We start from the raw sequence: 20527 nt of genomic DNA, 5'->3' as shown, positions 1-20527 counted from the left end.
GGCGCAGTTTATTAGAAGCTTTCGCGCAGATGAACATAGTTTTGGCTAACGAAGCTGCTGTAAACACCTTTCAGAAAGGAGGGTCAGGCTCCGTTGTAGACGTGACCTTTGTCAACCCTGCGCTGACGCGAGGTATGTCCTGGTGCGTCAGCGAACGCTACATCCTCAGCGATCACTAGGCAATCTTCTTTGAGACATGTGTCGAGCCACAGGGCAAAGAGCTATCATGCCCGAACTACAGAATCGTGATGGGACGATTCAGAGGCCGTTCATCTCCGCAGATCACGTCTCCCACCCTCTTGCTAAAAGTCATTCAGGGGTTATTCTCCCAGCAAGGGGAGAGCACCGACAGATTCCAACCACCTCACAATGTGCCGGCAATGCCGCCAGTTACCAGAGACGAACTGTTGGATATCTGCGGTAGAATAGGAGACAATAAAGCGCCAGGCCTGAACGGAGTACCGAATAAGGCCCTTAAGCTTGCCGTGAAATCCAGGCCGGACATGTTTGCTGAGTTGTTCGAAGCGTGCATGTCCGAAGGGATATTTCCAGTGGCATGGAAGCGGCAGAAATTGGTAGTTCTGCCTAAGCCTTGTAAACCTCCAGGTGAACCATCGTCATACCGACACATATGTCTCCAGGACACAGTGGGGAAAATGCTAGAGCGGGTAATTTATAATAGATTACTCTCGGTTGTTTAGAGCCAATGTGGCCTTTCAGATCGGCAGTAAGGGTTCCGTGAAGCCTAATCAACCATTGATGCTATCAAATTGGTTACTGACTTGGCCGAAGATGCAATTCACGGAAAGGGTAGCAAATATTGCTTGGTAGTAACCCTAGATGTGAAAAATGTATTCAATTCGGCCAATTGGAATCTAATACGCAAATCCCTAGCGAAGGTTGGTATTAACGCCTATCTCGCTGCTATCGCCGATAGTTATTTAACTGAAAGGGGGCTCTGGTATGACACCGATGACGGACCCCAGGAGTACGTTGTTTCCGTGGGTGTCCCACAGGGCTCCGTATTGGGCCCACTACTGTGAAACATCATGTACAACGATGTACTTAACCTTCCCCTTCCGGAGGAAGGGTGGCTTACGCTCACGACATAGCGTTGGTTGTTGTCGCAAAACATCTCGAAGATGCTGAGTTATACTCAAGCGAGGCAATTGGTGCTGTTAAAAGTTGGCTAAAGAGCTCTGGTCTGACACTTGTGGAGGAAAAAGCCGAAGTGGACCTCATCATCAAGCGCCGGAAGAGAAATTACACCTGTATTAGGATCGGGAATCAGATCATCACTTCCTAGCCGATCATCAAATACTTGGGGGTGGTGATAGAAAAGAAGCTTAGCTATATGCAACATGTGAGGTATGTTTGCGACAAATCATCAACTGCAAGTATGGCCCTGGCAAGGATGATGCCGAACGTGGGAGGGCCACGGCATACCTCTAGGTTGCTTATAGCCAGGGTGGTGACCTCGATCATGCTCTATGCAACCCCAGTTTGGAGGGAGGCGTTGCGGATGTCAGGGAACGCTACCAAACTGAGTTCAGTCTACAGGAGGGCAGCCCTGAGGGTATGCTCTGCCTTCAGGACTGTCTCAGATGATGCAGCATTCGTCATCTCTGGAATGATGTCGATTGACATGTTGACAGATGTTTTGCAAACAAAACCTTCAAAAAACGGAAATTACTGAAAGACGTTCTGAAAGTAATACACACATGATGACATTATCGACCAAATGACCAGTCATGATTAAGTAATAGGAGAATTGGTTTAAATTTTGCATGCGTCTAAAGCAACTTTTGAATCCGAAAGTCCCACCTCATGTCCAGAATATGACAAGTTGCATACTCCTGCCGACAGCGTACCCCCTTGTAAACATCGACTTTGCGATATCTTTGGAAGTTTTTTGGAATTGGTAGCACATTGAAGTCTACATATTTTGATCCGTACTTAACAAGACGTAGTTAAATTTTCTCTTAAAGCGTATTGAAAGATTTCCCAGCTATTTTACTGAAAGGATATTACAAGCGCCTTAGGTATGTATATCTAATTGCACCTGTAGATGACTTTTCAAAAGAAATTCAAAAATTGCTGACAGGCGCAGTTGGTTGCAGCCTGGAATATTTAAATCGTAATACATAATTGATATCCACGAAATCCTTAGGAAAAAGTGGATGTCAATGTAAAGGATTTTCTTCTATCATTTTATTTTCCTTTTCTTTCATAAGAGCATGAGGAAAATTACTGAAAAGGCTTTGAAGTGAATTGATAAAGGTTAGATTTTAGTTCTGTTAATGAGATAACTACCTACAGCCTAAATTTGGACGTTTACAAGTGCACAGCACGTGATAAATATTGGCATTGATATTGGCTTAGGAACTTCAGGGGCAACCTTTACCCACAAGGTTGGTCCGGGAAAGTTGTACGGAATAACACAAATCAGAACAAATGTTATTGAATTTAGCGACAAATTTTCGTATTTTTATCACGTCTGGACTCACATTGTTTCCAAACAGCAGACAATGGTATCGATCACTATAATCATCAATGAATACTACGATAATTGCCGTCAAATGTATGATTATATGTGCGAGTATGTTATCATTCGATTGTCTATGGAAGTCATCAATGGCGATGACCGCCCCATATTTATTTATTCTTGTTTCATAAACTTAAGTATTTTTGCTACGAGGTTCAAGAGGCTTCAGTTTTTTTCATGCTAATAAGCTTAATAATAAGCGATTTGTTATTCAGTGTGAAATTGGATGATTTTCCATGACGATTTGATCACGTCCTTTCTGGGAGGTTGACAATTGAATTCTCGAGTTTAGGTAGTTCAATTATTTTGCTTTCAGAAACGGAGGCTAATATGAATGGGGTTTATTGTAAACGTTTTAGGGCTGCAATGTGTGAGAGATGATAAGGTTACGCGAGTACTGTAAACTTAACTATTTGATTGCTTTGCCTATTGTTTGCATATATTATAAAACAAAAATGTAGGAAATAGTTCCATGAATAAAGGGTTTATTAAGCTTTTCATAAACCCAGATGGTGTCAAGGGGTCTCGGCAAAAATCGAAAGGAAAATAAGAACACAAAAACACAAAATCAGCCCTTCATACCTAGCTCAGGGCTAGTTCAGTTTGTACTATTGTTGGGCAGTTAGGTTAAACAAAACCTGATCAAAATCGTTTTCACTGTCTGTCTATCTATCTTTTTTTCCGGGCTTTCGAAAGGTACTAATTCTCAGGTTGAATATGGTCCAAAAGGCTGGGGGCGTGCGATCAAGTCCACAACCGCCCGTACAATGGAATCCCTTCATCAGCCGGTACAGGATCATTTTGCATTTCCGTGGGTCGCTTTAGACATCGGACAATATTGCCCCAAATGTATCTTAGGACCGCCAAACCTAATCCCGCAAGGAGCGTTGTCACAGCCCCGGAAATCAATGTGATGTGGTGGTGAAGCTGGCCGTGTTCTTCGTTCAGTGATTGAGTCTATCTCGGAGGTTGGTTTGATAAACACCTGCTACCCAATCCTTGCTATTGAGAAAACATGCGGTAATGAGTGTAGATCTTTTGATGGGGGACACGAAGACAGTACCCAACACAGTTAAGGGTCGCTCAACAACACCAGTGCGGCTCTTCGCCCTTGGATGTTTTGACGGTTATGCCGTCAACCACCAGGGATGGGAGACCTAGGCGTGGTATGGTTTGGACGAATCAACTTAACGAATTTATCGTCCTCGCCTATCGCCTACCGTGTCACGGATTTGGAACGGAATCCATCAGGGTACAGACACCGACTCTATGACGCGTTCATAACCCGCTTCCCGGAACTAAGTCATGTTCTGGAGTAGAACGTTGTCAATGAATACCGGGTGCTAGTAAAAAATAATCGAGTTGCCCTACCAACTAGGCGCGAAGTTTCACTTGAACTCGATCTGGAGTCACCAACTTACCGGAGCAACGCGAATACTCCATTCGTAAGGCACCCCATGAACCCAGTAAGCAGGAGAAGCTTAATAACTGGGGATGTCGACCCAATTTATAATGAGGCTTTGACCGCATTCCAGGTCGCATTCACAGAGTATGCTAAGATTCTCCCAGACGCTAGGCCAAAGATCCCAAAATTGAAGTTTACTTCGGCAACTACGAACATCATTGCTGCCGTCGACAGAACTTTGGCTGATCGTTTGGTTAGCAAGATTACTGCTACAGTGGTTCAGAGCCTGATCTACGTTGCAGCTGCCACAGTTATTCGTCTCCATAATCAACATGTTAGAGCGAATAACAGAGGTATGGGCAGAAGGACTTCGCCGTTCTGGGCGTTTCGACTCAACAAAAGAGTCGAAAAGTTGGGAAAGGAGATTGGTTGTATCACGCAAGCACTCCTTCGAAATCCATCACCAAGAATGCACAGATGCGTTGCGAACATCATTGGAAACTACCATCTGTCCAATGATATGCCAATCAAAGGAATCATCGAGGTGCTGAAGCAGAAACTTGCGGTATGCTCCAATCGTATCCGTAGGTATCGAAAAAGCTTTCAGCGAAGGACAGACAACACCTTGTTCTTCGAAAACCAACGGGGATTCTACAAAAATCTCACCAACTCAGATAGGGAGAGTAACCTCGATCTGGATCAGGCAGAAAACTTCTGGAGGAGTGTTTGGAGCGAATCCAATCGTTGCAATTTAAAAGCAGCGTGGCTCCCACACCTTATGTGTTCATGCGAGTCCCTCCCCGAAATGACCATGCCTGACGTCACTGAAGTCGACATAGAAGCAGCCCTTGTCAAGGCAGGTAACTGGAAGGCGCCAGGAGTTGACAAGATTCACAACTTCTGGCTGAAGCGGTTCAAGAGCACTCACTGGATATTGGCAAATCAATTTAATCCTGATTTAGTTCTACATTTTTTCACCAAGGGGATAACTTTCCTCATACCCAAGGAACAGGGTGCCTCTTGCCCTTCAAAATGTCGACCAATTACTTGTCTTCTTACCATCTACAAGGTCTTGACTTTAGTTGTGTGCGCGAACATCTCAAAACATCTTGATGTTCGTAAATTGATAGCTGAGGAGCAAAAAGGATGCGCAAAAGGCTCCCGAGGCTGCAAAGAACAGCTGTAAAGCAGGCTCCCCATCAGAAACGAAATATTTCGAGAGCCTGCATCAATTATAAATCAAGGTTTGGCTCCATATCACATTCGAATGTCGTTCTTCAGAGAACAGTAATGAAGAATTGGAGCACGAAGCTATCGGTATCCTCACAAACATCAGGAGAGATACAAATCAGGCGTGGCATTTTTCAAGGCGACTCTCTAACCCCACTGTGGTTTTGTTTGGCTATGAATCCACAATCCCATCTTTTGCATGAAAGCAAATACGGGTTCCAAGTCAAACATGGCATATTGTGTATGTGCATGGCTTAATGTACCCATTTAATGTACATTGACGACATCAAATTGTATGCCAAAGACGAGTACCAACTTCGCTCCTTGCTGGACATCACCATTCAGTTCAGCAGGGATATCGGCATGCAGTTGGGTTTGGAGAAATGTCACATAAAACCAATTGTTCGGGGAAAACACACCGAAGGATACAGCCAAAATAACATCCGAATTGAGGGTATGGATTCGGACGACGTGTACAAATACCTCGGCATATTGCAAGCAACAACACCCGCTGTGGCAATAATCAAATCTAAGCTGCTGGGGGAAGTGGGAATTGAGGTAAGTGGTTCATCAACTTCTGCTCAAGGTAAGGGACAGCGAATCAAAGTCTGACTATTGGCAACGAAGTATTATCTGTCTCATACATAAAAAGGGAGATATCACACAGTGCAGCAATTACAGGGGTACCACGTTACTGAGCACTATCTATAAGATATTCTCCTCTATCTTGCTAGGCCAGATAGCCCCGTACGCCCAGAACATCATTGGCCTATACTTGGCTTCACTCCAGGCAAATCAGCAACAGATCAGATTTTCTCTCTGCGGCAAGCGATGGAATAACTGTTGGAATATGGACACCAGTTCCACCATCTATTCATCGACTTTAAAGCCGCCTATGATAGCATAGCCAGGGTAAAACTGTACACGGCCATGGGAGAATTCGGTATCCTGTCGAAATTAATAAGACTGACTAGGCTAACCCTGACCAATGTGCGATGCCAGATAAAAGCAGCAGGATCCTTCTCAAGACCATTCGACATCAACAACGGGCTACGACAAGGAGATGCCCTTTCATGCGTTCTCTTTAACCTGGCTCTCGAGAAAGTGATCCGTGATGCTGAGGTAAGTGCTACAGGTGCGATCCTCTTTAAGTCCACCCAACTACTGGCCTATGCTGATGATATTGACATCATGGGAAGAACCACCCGAGACGTACAAATTGCCTTCATCCAGCGGCGCGGGGTCTTGGGCTGCACATCAATGAAGGCAAGACAAAATATATGGTGGCAAGATCAGCACCAAAAACCAACCAACCAACAACATCAAACCGCACTGGTCAAATGGGAAGAATAGCCAACAAAGCCTATTTCAGTTTAAAAAAAACTGTTCCGCTCGAAACGTCTCACCATAGGGTCAAAGCTCTTACTGTACAAGACAAGGATTTTGCCAATCCTTATGTATTCCTCGGTGGTCTGGGTTCTTAGCAAAAAAAATGCGAACTCTTGGCCGCGTTCGAGAGAAGAATCCTCCGAAGAATTTTTGGCCCCCTGCATGAGGATGGACGATTCCGTAGCCTACATAACGACGAAATCTATGAGCGATACCATGACCATTAGGTTGTGGATAAAATCCGGCTCGATAGGTTAGGGTGGATGAGTCACTGAATCCTTATGGATGAGGATAATCCCACCCGGAAAGTCTATAAGGGCAATATCTATGGTAGAAAAAGAAGACGAGGCAGACACTGCCTAAGATGGAGCTATGTCGCAGGCAAGGACGCCTGACAGCTTTTAGGGATGTCGAATTGATGGACCTCAGCGCAAAACCGGGATGTCTGGAGTTCCTTATTAAGGCAGGCCTAGATCGGATACCGGTTCTTGTGCCGTTTGATGATGATAATGATGCGGTAATGAACTATTGTCGTTGGTAAAATTACCAGGCATTATTTCTTTTGTGCTATTCCCATGACCTTCTGTACCTCCGCCAAAGTTCGCGTTCGCTCATATAAGACAGGTGGCGCGAGTATGTATTATTCCGACCTTGCAGTAATATCCCGTCCCGTCGCCCATCACAAATTACTGAAACAACGGTGGGTTTTTGCTTAGTTCTTTCCACGATGTCTGGTTGTTTATTGTCTTATCCATTGGACAACTCGTTTTGTTCGGTCTCTCGCAGGCCGTATCTATCATGCAGTTGGGTATCAAATCAATGTTATTAGTGAATTTTGGCACACAGAAGAAGATGTCCAGTGTGGCATGCTGTGAGCTTGGATTCATTAAGTTCAAAATGATTTTCTTAATTGAAGTTTACGGCAACAGTGGGCGCAACTTCTTGAGGACCCAGAAAGTGCCCATAGCCAGTCGCCTAGGGTATCGCGGTTACATGGAGCATGTCATACTAATGCTTCCCGCTAATGGAAAAGTTCCCAAACACCATGATTTGTTCATTATCCTTCTGTATTGACATTCGTCTTTCCGGAACTCATGGTACCTCATAGAATGGAGCAATTTTAGTTAGTTCTCTCTAGATGTTTGGGGGCAGACTGTCAGCATCCAGCAGGCCCAAGATATTCCCATGAACATACAGTGCATCTCTAATCCTGAAGGAATTCCATCCAATTTATCTTAGTAATCGATGGCTGTTAGATATGATGATACGACCTGCATGCTCAGGCTAGCAGCATCCACCTTGAACCACGCACTCATTTTGTTGACTTATGTGATGAATTCATCATGTTTTTTAAGGCACTCTTCTAACTTGGTAGAGTTATGCCTCCATGCGGGCGTTAAGCATCGCGTTTTGTTCAGTCATCGTTTATAGAGTCACGATCTGATTACGTCATAGACAGTCGATGTCATTGTAGATTTCATCATAGCCCCAAAGACCACTGTCAACATTTTGCCGAGCAGTCCTCTCCTGCTACTCTTCATCATAAGGATGTCGAGAAGCTCATCGATTTTACGAATGCTTTCCTTGCTCTTGAACTTAGGCGCTTAAATAGTATATTGCAATGTGTGGTACTCACCAATCTCCCTGCGTGCTTACAGATATTTCACGTCTGATCCAATACGGTTACCATCTCCTGCCGGGTTTTCATTATTTCGTCGATAGGAAAATCGACCTCGATTTTCAAGGCTCCCCGAACCATTCTGACTTGGCCTAGCCTTTCTAGATGATACCCGGTGTGAGGATTTCATATCTCGTAGTAATATGTGAAAATGTTTTTTCGAGCAAACCACGCTGACTGCAAGGAACAGTATCGTTTCATTCAGGAGTGCATGCCCCCATGTACAAGGTACCATTCGGGATTTCTATTGGTTAGAAACATAAATGGACGATCCCGACTTGCTGTATGGACTTCACCATTATTTCTAGGGTAGACTACATTAATCCGGGCTAAAGGCCATTTTGCCGGAGGGTGTCACGGTCTGGAATTAACACCAGCTGTTCAGGCTTTACGTTACGGATTTCCTTAGTCCATTTTGCCCTGGATTGTAAGTGGCGCAAATATTCCTAGAACCACCTCTTCACGAATATCTGATGAAGCGCCTTTAATTGTTGTCACGGTGGAGGTTTTGCTGAGATCTATCTATTATAACTATCGATTTTACCGCAGCTTCCCATAAGCTACTAAAATGTGCTGCTGCTACGGGAATAAATCCCCATATAACACCTTGTCTTGCAGAAATCGATGCTACCTTTTTCGATGCCGAAGATATTGTTTGCTGCATCTCACGATCCATCTGGTTCTTCGCCCGCACAAAGCTCGTTCCGTGATCACTATATATCTCCGAGCATAATCTCTTCTTACCATTTTACCATTTGAATGCAGCCAAAAATGCTTCTGTTGATAATTCACTTACTAATTCAAGATAAACAGTCAGAATACGCTGACGTACCCTTTCAACTTACCCGTATAAATCCCTGTCTTGAATGGGCCTACATCCAATCTATTCCGCAAGAACGGTAGGCTTAAGCCATTAGCTACTAGCCATGACCTTTGGTATATCGTACACAAGTAATATCGCGATGAAATTCATTTCGTACCACTCTTTGGTCGTTAAGGATCCAATACCGCATTCATAAGTGATTCCGGACCGTCTGGATGCTTCTATGTAGACTGTTCTTGTGTGCTTCCCGGATTATTAAACCAGTAACATAGTGTTCTTGAGGTAGGTGTATCGGATGTTTGTGTTCATCTGAAACGACTGCATTCCTTAGTCGTCCTCCAACCTTCAGGGGGCCTTGTTGATCAACGATCGGAGTAAGTACCTATAGCCCTTTGGGCAGAGGGCTATTCTTTACGACGTCCTCGATCTCCTTGTTAAATTCAGTATTTTGCACGGCACGAAGTATCCGTAATTAACTATTTTTATACTCCCCCGAAGAGATAGGTCCCTTTTCCCTTATCACGAAGCGCAAGATGTATGCCATTACTCTTACCAAACTTCGAAAATGACGAGAAGCACTTACGTATGCTACTCTCTGTAAGACATTGAGACCCGTTCCACCATAGTAGATGCCCTAGGAGATTCTTAGTGCTAATTCCTCTTAAGGCGCAGTCACTCGAGTTTATGTATCCCCAAGATTATTTTTTTTGTATTCTGGCCACCCGATTTCGGACATAACTGTCTATGCTTGCTGGGTCCTTCTTAAGCCAAGCCAGGACCGAGTCACACCAGTAATGTACCTGCGATATTTGGAATTCTATTGTATCCTGTACCATCTGCATCAGCTCGGACAGTAGACGGGCTCCATTCAGCTTCAATCGCAGCAGAGTTACCTTTGCTGCTGGCGGCTTAACGCGAGTCTTAGCGTACAACAGAGTGACCCTTGCTTTCCCAGCATTTCAATTGATTTTATATAGATGACAGCACCGTACTCCGACACCTCACAGTATCCATACAGCTCGTTTTTTGTTGTTTTCGCGTAATGTACCCATCGAAGGATTCGAATCGATTCCAGCATTGGTCTAACTGGCCCAGAGTAGCAACCGACACGACGCATCTAGTATTATTTCACGTAATCCCGTATCCTCGAAGCTACCGGAATGTCACTTAACAATTCGGAATCATTTACTGCCTATTTACTTTCCGCAGCTACGGAGGGTCTTTCCGTTGTCGGAACGTATTGCTGAACCGGCATGTCCCTAATCGGCCTTTACAGTACTCGTTGGAAGTTCATACGACTAGGCTGGATGTTAATCATATGGAATATTTTCTTGATATCGGAGGACACGTCGTATTGAAATTTCCTCCTATCTGGGCTAGGTCATCCTGTAATTTAGGGCCGGTGTGTAGCAGGCCGTTTAAACTGGTACCACTGTTTTTACTGAAGCGTCATAAACTGGTCGTATCTTAGCAGTAGTTCTTTCCATCTTTATTACGGGTGATGTAGTGCCTTGTTAGGCTGCTCTAGTCATACCTCGATGAATGCTTCTTTCTTCCATTTCTTTTGCAGACCATCCTCGTGGTCGCTGTTCGTTAAGTGGTCGTTTCTATGCCAGAACACTTTACGTGCCAGCGCAGGGCTGACAGAAAATATAACCAGACCCCCCTTTCCGATAAGTGTTTACGTTACCTTATTTGGCCATTAGTATATCTGACTTGGCAAATGCCTCAAATAAAGTGCGCCCCCTAGCGTTAGTCTCTTTACACCCCCTCGAGGGCCCACGCATCAAATTCACCGGTATTCACTTTTGGACTTCATCCCCTTGCGTAGCGAAGATGAGTGTCTAGCAAGCATATTCAAAGAAATGTTGGTTTATTTTTTTATTTTTGCAAATAAAACGCCACTATCCATCTGACTAATATTACATTGTATGGCTTGGCAACCAGAACCCCATATCGCCGCTCTACCAGTCGAATCTGTGAACCATACACTACGGTCAAGAATTTCCTAGTGTTCACTGGAGATGACAATCCCTATCTGAATTCGTAAGTGTCCCTATTGCACTCCTTGGTAGTATGTACTTTCTCCCTCCCCCATCGGCATCGATCGGACCGATCAACGTCGCTAGCGTATACTTTTGCGAAGTGCCCAGGCTTTTCTCAGAATTACGACGGATTCTTCTCCGAATTCCTCCAATTTTAATTGTTGTTTAAAAGCAGGGCAGATTTCTTCTAGATATCACCTCATCGAGATCCTTGCATTTTATAAAGATGCTGCGTTTCTGCTAACGTAGCGTGACATTCTTCCCATGCGAGTTTATAGCTTGGTTATGAAAGTCATCCATTTTTCTCACGCTGGAATGACCGCCTAGATCGTTAAGGGTAATCTTTGATTTCTTTTAGTATCTACGCGTATGATAAATTTACCATGCTGGAGATAACAATTTCTGGGCGTATATTAATACGCCCCAGTAGGTATTAACCTTCGGTTTCTCCTCCCTCTTTTTCCATCGACAGTTCCCACTTGTTTGTTTTCCCCCTTCTGGACTTTTAGTAACTCCGATCATCCAGGGATTATTTTTCCAGGAAGAAGATTGTACTGAAACCTTCTAGGAATCTTAGGATGTGACGCGAAACCTAGTCGCCACCAGAGATGGGCTGCTGCAGTTATGTGGTAGAATTGGCGATAGTAAAGCCCCAGATGTGAACGGCATACCGAATAAGCCCCTGAAGCTCGCGTTAAATCTAGACCTCACATGTTCGCTGAGTTGTTTGAAGGGGAGCATGGAAACGGCAGAAGCTGATAGTACTTCCGAAGGCTGGTCAATCTCCAGGTGAACCATCCTTTTATAGAACCATATGTCTTTTTGACACTATGGGAAAAGTGTTGGAGCGGGCAATTCAAAATAGGGTACAACAAGTTCTCGAGAACCAAGGAAGACTTTCAGCTCGACAGTGTGTGTTCCGTAAAGCCAGATCAACCCCTGGTGTCTTCAAGTTGGTTACTGGCTCAGTTGAAAATGCAATTCACAGAAGGGGTAGTACCAGCGAATAGTGTGGTGACCTTGGAGATGAGGAGTGCATTCAATCTTTATATGAAAGTCTCTGGCAACGACTGACGTTCCCACCTATCTCGCTTCTATTGTGGATGGCTAGTTGCAAAAAAGGATACTTGGGTACAACGCCGATGATAAACTGCAAGATTTCGGTATCCCCGCACACTCGCACTCGTACTCGACCCACTAATGTGGTAAAATGATGAACTCAAATTTCCGGTTCCGGAGGAGGCTGTGGTGGTGGATTATGCTAACGACATTATACTGGTTGTGGTCTCAAGGCATCTTGAAAACGCTCAGTTGGAGTGAAGCGAAATGATCAATGCTCTTAAGGTGTGGTTAAAGAGCCTTGGACTGCTATTTGCCGAGGAAAAAAACGGGAGCTGTTCTCATCACCAAGCGCCGTAACAGAATTGGGAACCATTACTACTTCTAAATTGTCCATAAAATATTTGGGATGTCGAGGCGAAACTCAGGTTTTAGCAGCAGGTGGAGTATATTTGTGAAAAAACATCCACTACGAGTATGGCTCTAGCAAGAATGAATGAATTTAGGAGGCACACTTGCAGATTGAGGCACAGTGCTACATAGTTTATGTAACGTGCATTAATTGAGTTCGCAATAGAAAATAATGGCCTTTAGGATGTGTTATACTTTCAGGAGTGTCTCAGATGATATGGCATTTATCATGTTAGAATTGACATCTCGACAAACGAGATCACGACCATATATAACGTCAAGTCCAACTCTCCTTTATCGGACATAAAAAAAGCCGAAAAAGAGAGATCCATAACCAGGTGACAACAGCGATATGACCACTCAGAAATGGGTCATTGAAAGCAGATGTTGATCCCTACCTACTGGTGGTGTCACGAGACACGAAGAGAAGTCGGGGTGGTTTCTAGTGGGTAAAAATATCGCATTCAGGCGTGTCTAGGTCAGAAGATTTTCACCTCCTTAAAAAGGAAGGCAGGCAGTGAACCGTATTTAAACCTTAATTAATAAGGTTTTGTTTTCTTCTATAGAATATTCTCCACTATCTTGCTGGGTTGAATAACCTCAAACCCCCATAATATTATCGACCGACAACAAAGAGCCCAGGATATAATAGTGGACGTCAAAGCGGCCATTCACCACCGACCAATAGGTGAAAAGGAAACCGTAAGAAAAAGTGTAGCCAAAATTCACCTTCAGAGGTAGATTCTCTAAGACAACCTCAGGAGTTCCAATGGCTAACTCCCTTTCTCCCCTGCAAAGCGAAGGTGGAGGTCGACATCCACAGAAGAATCATCCACACCAGACCCACCAGATCCATGTCAAGTGAGGAAAACTTCCAGAAAAAGCAGTGCAGCATGTAATGAGACGAAAGGAGAAGCAACTGAAGGGAAAAACTAGCGCCTCTAGGCGTGCAACAAAAAAACTTCTGAATTTACTCAAGGACAACGCGCAGTATTGAAAAATTAATAAGAATCACAAACCTGGTGTTGATACACACAATCAGGAAACAACAGTTAAAATAAAGACTGGCCTTCCCAAAAGATTGCCCGCAACAGGGGGCAAACAATAACATTAGGGGTTACCAAGGTTAGAGTACATATAGAGGAAGCACAGGTAACAGTGAGCGAAACAAAATCGTCAATTGCCAACCAAGTGGTCAACAACAACCGCTGCTTCCTAATGCACTGTACGAAGTAGATGCACATTGGACATCCTGAAAAGTTTAGAAATCCCCAGACAACCTGAGAGAAAAAGGATGAATACCAATCTTGGGAACGGTCATCATTGCGCTTCAGCTGAATTTAAAACTTTTCCGAACACCTTTTTGTGATAAGATGGGAGGGCGTATATACGGGAATATGGAAACTTACATAAGAATTCAAACTGTGGGAGCCTTGGGATCTTACACAACGATAACCAGTCCGGCTATGGAAGCCATTTGCATAGCAATATATTTATATCCGTCAATAAGTGTGGGCTGACCACTTTATTGTTGAAAAACAAAAACGACGATAAAGCGTGGCCTAATTCAGTAACAAGGAATACAAAGTGCAGGATCAACTTTCAGATTGACTGTCCTCCCAGCTTGGTGCTCAGAGGTGGCGGTGAGGAAGACGGGGCGGTAACCCTGGCGGCCAAACCAAAACCAAGTGGCTGAGGAGAACCTCCACAGTGGTGGTACCGGGAGGCGCTGTACTCACGTGATGCAGTAGGCGAATGCTCCAAAGACCTAATCAGGGCGATCAGACCCGAGTCTGCAGGGGACTCATCTGAAGTGGCAATTTGGTCACGAAATCTTACCAGGGGTATACTGGTACCATGGGAACCAAGATAGCCCCTGGACTCTCATACTTCGGGTGAACTCCCGTTGTATGTTTTGTATGTTTCCGGTTGGACCCCTAGTGGGGCTGTGGTGATGCCCAAGCGAGAAGAGACCTTCGGGCTTCGGTGTGGTGTTGCGTTTCAATACAGGTCCCGTACTCCTTAGTTCGGTACAGATTTAGGTAGGTCTTGCATCCACCAGTATGAATTCTAAGCCATGCACTTGGTATAGACTGGTACCGTTGTTGCTTGTCACAGCGAGGCTCTGATTGTGGTCACAAAATCAAGGAAGACCGTGGGATTAAAGCAGACAGACAGGCGCTCGCGTAAAACCCTCAAGGACGTAACTGTCCTCCCAGCTTTACAATGTAGCGCGGAAAGCTGAACCTCATGTAGAACAAAACATAAAGAAATGGATTGCAATCTGATGAGTGATCGAAGGCCCCGGTAAAGACAAAAACTTGCGGGCAAGGACAAAAACTACGCTATTCGCCCGTGAAAGAATTCTGCGCTACCTAAAATGACCACTACGATGAACAACAGACTGGATACGCTAAAACATGCCACTGATGGCGCAAAATTGCTTTTCACAAAATATTTTTCCGACCCTAAGGACCAACACTCTCGAACATATACATGTTCGCAGTGTCGTAGAAAATGACAGATAAAAATAGTATGAATTCTTTCGGCACCAGATAACCACATTATTCATATCACATTTTCAATTATTTCAACAAATCCATTCCTACTTCCTTTTCCATTTTCACGGCAGTTTCTAAACATAACAAACTACCTCTCTTTTCTCTATCCATCAACAGGACGAAAATCGATATCATGAGGACATTTTCGGCATCACCTTAAGAACAGCAGAAATCCACAATAAATCACGGGCTACAGCTCGAATTCGCATGGCATCACAGCCGTAAGAAAGCACTGTCAGAGAGAATGCAACAATTTGCTATATATAGAAAGGTAGGTAAATGCTGATAGTAGTGACAGATGGTGCTACGGTTAAGACAATGATGAAGGTGATAGTGACAATGAAGATAACGATCCTGCTGTCAACAACAACGACAAAAAAACGAAAGTTTATTACTTGCGGAGTGAATAGTTTGTAACGAGATAAGTTCTAGGAATGTAGCAGATGAAGACAAAAGATGTAGCACCAAACTTCTCAAATGAATACAATAAATGATTTTGTGGACAATATTATGTGTATCGTAGCAACTGTATTTGTTTGTACATTTTCACCTCTGCTGGTAACCGACTGACTATCCTTTTTCAACTTCAATTTCATTGATTAAAGTAAATTAACAAAAATGCGCCGATTCAGTTTCGTTAACATTTTAAATCTGTTCTATATAGTAGACTGTACATTTCACCTTTTCAGTAGCCCGATTTTCTACTACCCACAACTTGTATATCAAATAAAATACTATCAACTTCACTTCCTCCTCTAAACGAAATTCCATCGTAAAATAAGATAAAAAAAACGAAAAGAATTACCTTAAACAAAATCAAAATTAAAAAAAAAAACTATAAATTATTCCTTGGAGCTTTTTGTATATATAAGTATCTTTCCATTTTAAACAAACTAAAGCAATAATATATTTTGAACTAAAGCCTTTTACATTGAATAAGGTAAAACCGTTTAATTCTTATGTTGTCAATTAACTTTTAGCCTAAATCTTTAATTTCCTCTACTATTGCTTTGTATAATTTATTAATGTAAAGCTTCAAGCTATCTTTTCTAAAGCTGACAAATTTGGTGCACAATTTTCAAACTGTTTTGCACAATTTTGAAAACAGTTACATTGTTAACAAAGGGTAATATAATTTAATCATAGATATCTCCTTGTGCACTTAGCAGAATAGTCATTTAAATATAAATCATATATAATCATGTTGAATAATTCATCTCAGAACTTTTATTATAAAATTTTACATATCGAAAGCAATTATAAAAATTCAAAAATCACCTCAGAACTTACGCCTAAACAAAAATTAACAGAGCTCAAAACTCCAATTCAAAATCATAGAAACTTTGTCCCCTTAAGAAACTCAATCATTCTGTAAAGATTTTGTAAATATGTACAAAGATGACTGAAGAACTTTTCTAAAATTGTAAATTACCTTGAAGAAAGCCTAACTAACTTTTCTCAGAACAATTCAAATCAAAAACACTCTTAGATAATTGTTTTCGAACAATCACTTTTAACGTTCACTTCTGACGCTACTTTAAATAGAACAACTTTACTCAAAACTTTCCGAGTTTTTCAAAAGAAATTAGCAAAAATTTAATTCTTAAACAAATAAATAAACATCCAAAAACCAAAATTTTCAAATAGACGGAAGCTAAATTTTCTCTAATAATATTGTAAAATATTGTATACTTTATTGGTATTTTATGATTCATTGAATTAACTTCTAATATATAATAATAATAATAAATAAAATATTTTCTGTGCAATTAAGGTTTTTTTCTCTGTTATGTCAATATTGGAAGTAGCTTTCTCAACCTTGCCTGAAAGTCGAAAAAATAGGTTTCTTTTTGTTAAAGAACGCCTCCGAGGTTTTCATTGCATTAAATACACAAACTACGCATCATAAATAATACAATCTAAGATATAAAAATACCAAATAATTGATATTACATAAAGATTTCGATATTTGCGAATTTAGAACCGAATAAACTCACAGAATTATAATTCATGGCCGCTGCACCAGGTACGGTACGGGTCAGTCATAAAGGATCACTTCGTTGGACAAGGTTTGATGTTCAACAAGCATCAACAAGCCTTCGGTGTCCTGATAATCCCCACCGAGAACCAATTCCAGACAACAAAAGAGTGTGCCTTTGTTGTTGTCGCCGAACCGGTATGGACTTCTTAAGTTCAAGGTCATGTACAGGGAATGATAATTAGTGGGACTGAGGCCGGCTAATGGATGAATAGCTGATCAGCTGGACCGAGGAGTTGATTTGATGTCTTCAAAAGAGTGACCATGGAGTGAACCCTCTCAGGACCCTAACAAATTGCGTCGCAATATAGTGTTAAAGGAACAGTTGATAATTTAAATCGAATTAAATACCGAGTGCGAATTTCGAAAATAAAAATTGAATTGAAAAGTAAGATCGTTTTCGTCTTTATGGTAGTTAGGGGCGGGAGGAGTTTTCGCTTTCGTCGTGGAAAGGAGACGCGGAAAATTTCTCGAGATTCTAGTGTCTGCGTCTAATTTAATAGAATCGATCAAACGTCCACAAAGTAGTAGTTTCAAGACTGAAATTGTCTAGAGAATCGTCATGGAAAAGTGCGCGTTTTCCGGCCGCCAAAGCTGGTAAATTTTCGTGTATGTAGAAGCAACAACAGCAAATCCGGGTAAGAGAGGAATCTGCCGTCGGAGAAAGCACGTAACAAATGATCACACAAACAAAAAGAAACAGAAGTGTGCATGCATTGTGTAGTAATTCGAGCTCATTGCTAATATTCAGTAAAATCTTCAGAGACGGAATTTATCTTCTTTTGAAACTAACAGCAAAGACTAGTTACTGCCAATCGTATCACTACTCACAGTAAACATACAACATTTTGGATAAGGTTTGCGTTGTATAATCCAACTTTTGTTATTTTTTTATTATATATATAATTTTGATAGAAATCTTGATTTTTTCTAAGGAAGCAAAGTTTTGACTTAATTTCAGCCTTTTTATCCAAAACGTGTTCATTAATGATCACTCTGTTTTAGTATCTCACATGAAAAAGGAACCTATTTAGAAAAATTTGAAGGCACAAGACTCTGGGTGAAAATATTTAAACGTTTTTGTTTTGCTTGTTGCTTGATATTGAATTTATTTTGCTTTCCTACATTATCTTTATGATTCTTTAATTTACTTTTTTTTTATATTTCTTGAAGTTTCTTTTTTTTTTAGAATTTTTTATTTATTTGATTTTCTTTTCTCTTAGCACTTTGATATGAATAATTGTTTTCCTTAATTTTGATTATATTTTATTATTTTCCTGTCTTCTTTTTTTATTTTGATTTAAATTTCTTTTGAGTGAATGACTCCCTGTTTCCCTCCTTTTCTTTGATCCCACAAGACTCACTTTTAGCAAAGGGTATCCTCTAATATAATGGCTTGAGGATGTCAAGGCAGGGAGCGAACCCCGAAAGCCGCGCATCTGAGGTAGGAGAAACATCAATCGAGGATGCGAATCCCCGTGGATCCTCATGTTCGATCGCAGCACTTGGGTCTGTAATTTTACAGCTCAGCGCGATCGAGCCGATATTTTTCTTTATTTTCATTTTCAGGTTTAACCCGCATGTTGGTCATTCGATAAGCTCGAACGGAATCACTTTTTGTTTATTTTTTAGGATCCGGGCCGGGCACAAAGCACCTCGATGGAGCTTTGAGATTTCAGGGCGGATTTTCAGAGTTAATTTCGTCATCTTTTTAGGCTTTTGGGATAGTTCTCCAATTTTTGTCATTACAATTTTTACACACCAGTAGTTACCATTTTTATTCTGAATTCTCAATGGAAAAAGGACGCGATGTTTGATTTTTTTTAGCAAGTCTAGTGTTTGTAGCTTTTGGCATGTGCAACATATCATTCGCCCTTTCCAGTGACAATCTGACGACAGGGTGCACTTGATAATATGTAGCATTTCTTGTTTTTTCCTCATTTTAGCAGCTTTTCCAATGTACTACTTTCAATTTCCTAATTCCAATCCCGAAATTCGCTTATGTTATATCAAAAATAGAGCATTTAAAATGTTTAATTTTATTTTATTTGGACACTCTATCATTTTGATTTAAAAAATTTCAATATTCACATAATAATTCCCTAATACATATTGTAAGCTGAACGTTGACCGAAGGAAATGAGCGTTGATCTGCACGCAATGCCTCTGGCTGAGGCGAATGCGAAAAATTTTGTGTAATTTTGCCTTTTGAGTTTTGAAAGGAAGGATTAGTAAGAATTGCGTATTCAAAAAATTGTTCTTATCAAAACTTTAAATATTCTTCTGTTGCAGATGACATAAGTTGTAGCAATGTAGTGTTTGTCGTGAAGTGAAATCCATTATGTTACAGATTAAGATTTCTTTGTTTTATGCCGCTGATAGTGTACTTGCTGCGCTTCTATCTTTATTGTGCAATTAATATTGGGTTACATGTGCATCACGAATGAAGAGCTCCACAAAATAGTAAATGATATCAAGCTGGCCCTCAATGAAACGAAGTGCTATTTCATCCTTTCCTTGGTTACCTTTAAGGCTTTCGACAAAGTCTGGTCCAGGGGCTCCTTTCTAAAATAACCTTAAAATGCTTCAGAAAAATCTGCTCCGTTACCTTTCAAAACTCCTTTGAATTAAAAAAGGTACAAAGAGTCATTGACTCAGTTGATCATGGCCTGAGTTCCTCAAAGTTATGGACTATGTCAAGTCCTCTATTTGATCTACACATTAGATATTTCAATTTGCCCGTAAATTCTAACTGCAACCTTCGCAAATGGCATGACAACATTCCCAAGTATGTCCCTATAGCGTGCAACGCCTCATACAAAGACCGTGGGTTGTTGGTGGGGTAGTCAGGGGCCTAAACTTCACATGCTAACCTGCTGTATGCCAATGGAAATGATCGACCCCGCTCCTGGATGGTAGTCTCAAAAGACTTCCGGATTAATTTGGTTAACGACCTATGCGATGGCGGCATCACATTGACTAAACTAACCATAAAAAGTCAACAGGGAGATAAAGAGATACTATGGTGCTCTTAATATTCTCCCTATGATGCAGAAGACATTCCCAGTGGAACATTTATCAGAACTATCCAATATGCCAAAAGTAGAGGTATGGGGGTAATAGCAGGATGTGATGGGGGGTCGAAGTTCGAACATCAATGCAAGAGGATCGACACTACTGGAGTATCTAGTAGGAACCGATTTGCAGATCCTTAATTTGGGTAATGAACCCACTTTCCTCAACGTGGTCAGGCGAAAGGTCATCGATATTGCGGTAGCATCTGCTGACATCGCCGCTCTGATCGGAGAGTGGAGAGTATTAAACGATATCACACTCTCGGATC

At 41.8% G+C, this 20527-nt stretch overlaps 1 protein-coding gene across 2 annotated transcripts in view; it reads left to right on the top strand.

The window, feature by feature from the left end:
• LOC119651134 (nitric oxide synthase) overlaps positions 1-16870 on the top strand; it is a 359499-nt gene extending 342629 nt beyond the window's left edge. For both annotated transcript variants that reach the window (XM_038054529.1, XM_038054528.1), the window contains one exon: positions 15264-16870. In XM_038054529.1, coding sequence (XP_037910457.1) covers positions 15264-15371 — 108 coding nt within the window. In that variant the 3' untranslated portion in view covers positions 15372-16870. The remainder of the gene's footprint in view (positions 1-15263) is intronic.
• Positions 16871-20527: the final 3657 nt, after the last annotated feature.

Source organism: Hermetia illucens, chromosome 3 (assembly GCF_905115235.1).
Source record: "Hermetia illucens chromosome 3, iHerIll2.2.curated.20191125, whole genome shotgun sequence".
In the NCBI taxonomy this organism is placed as follows: Eukaryota; Metazoa; Arthropoda; class Insecta; order Diptera; family Stratiomyidae; genus Hermetia; species Hermetia illucens.
The sequence above is the reverse complement of the archived record's forward strand: the minus strand, read 5'-3'. Positions and strand labels throughout refer to the sequence as shown.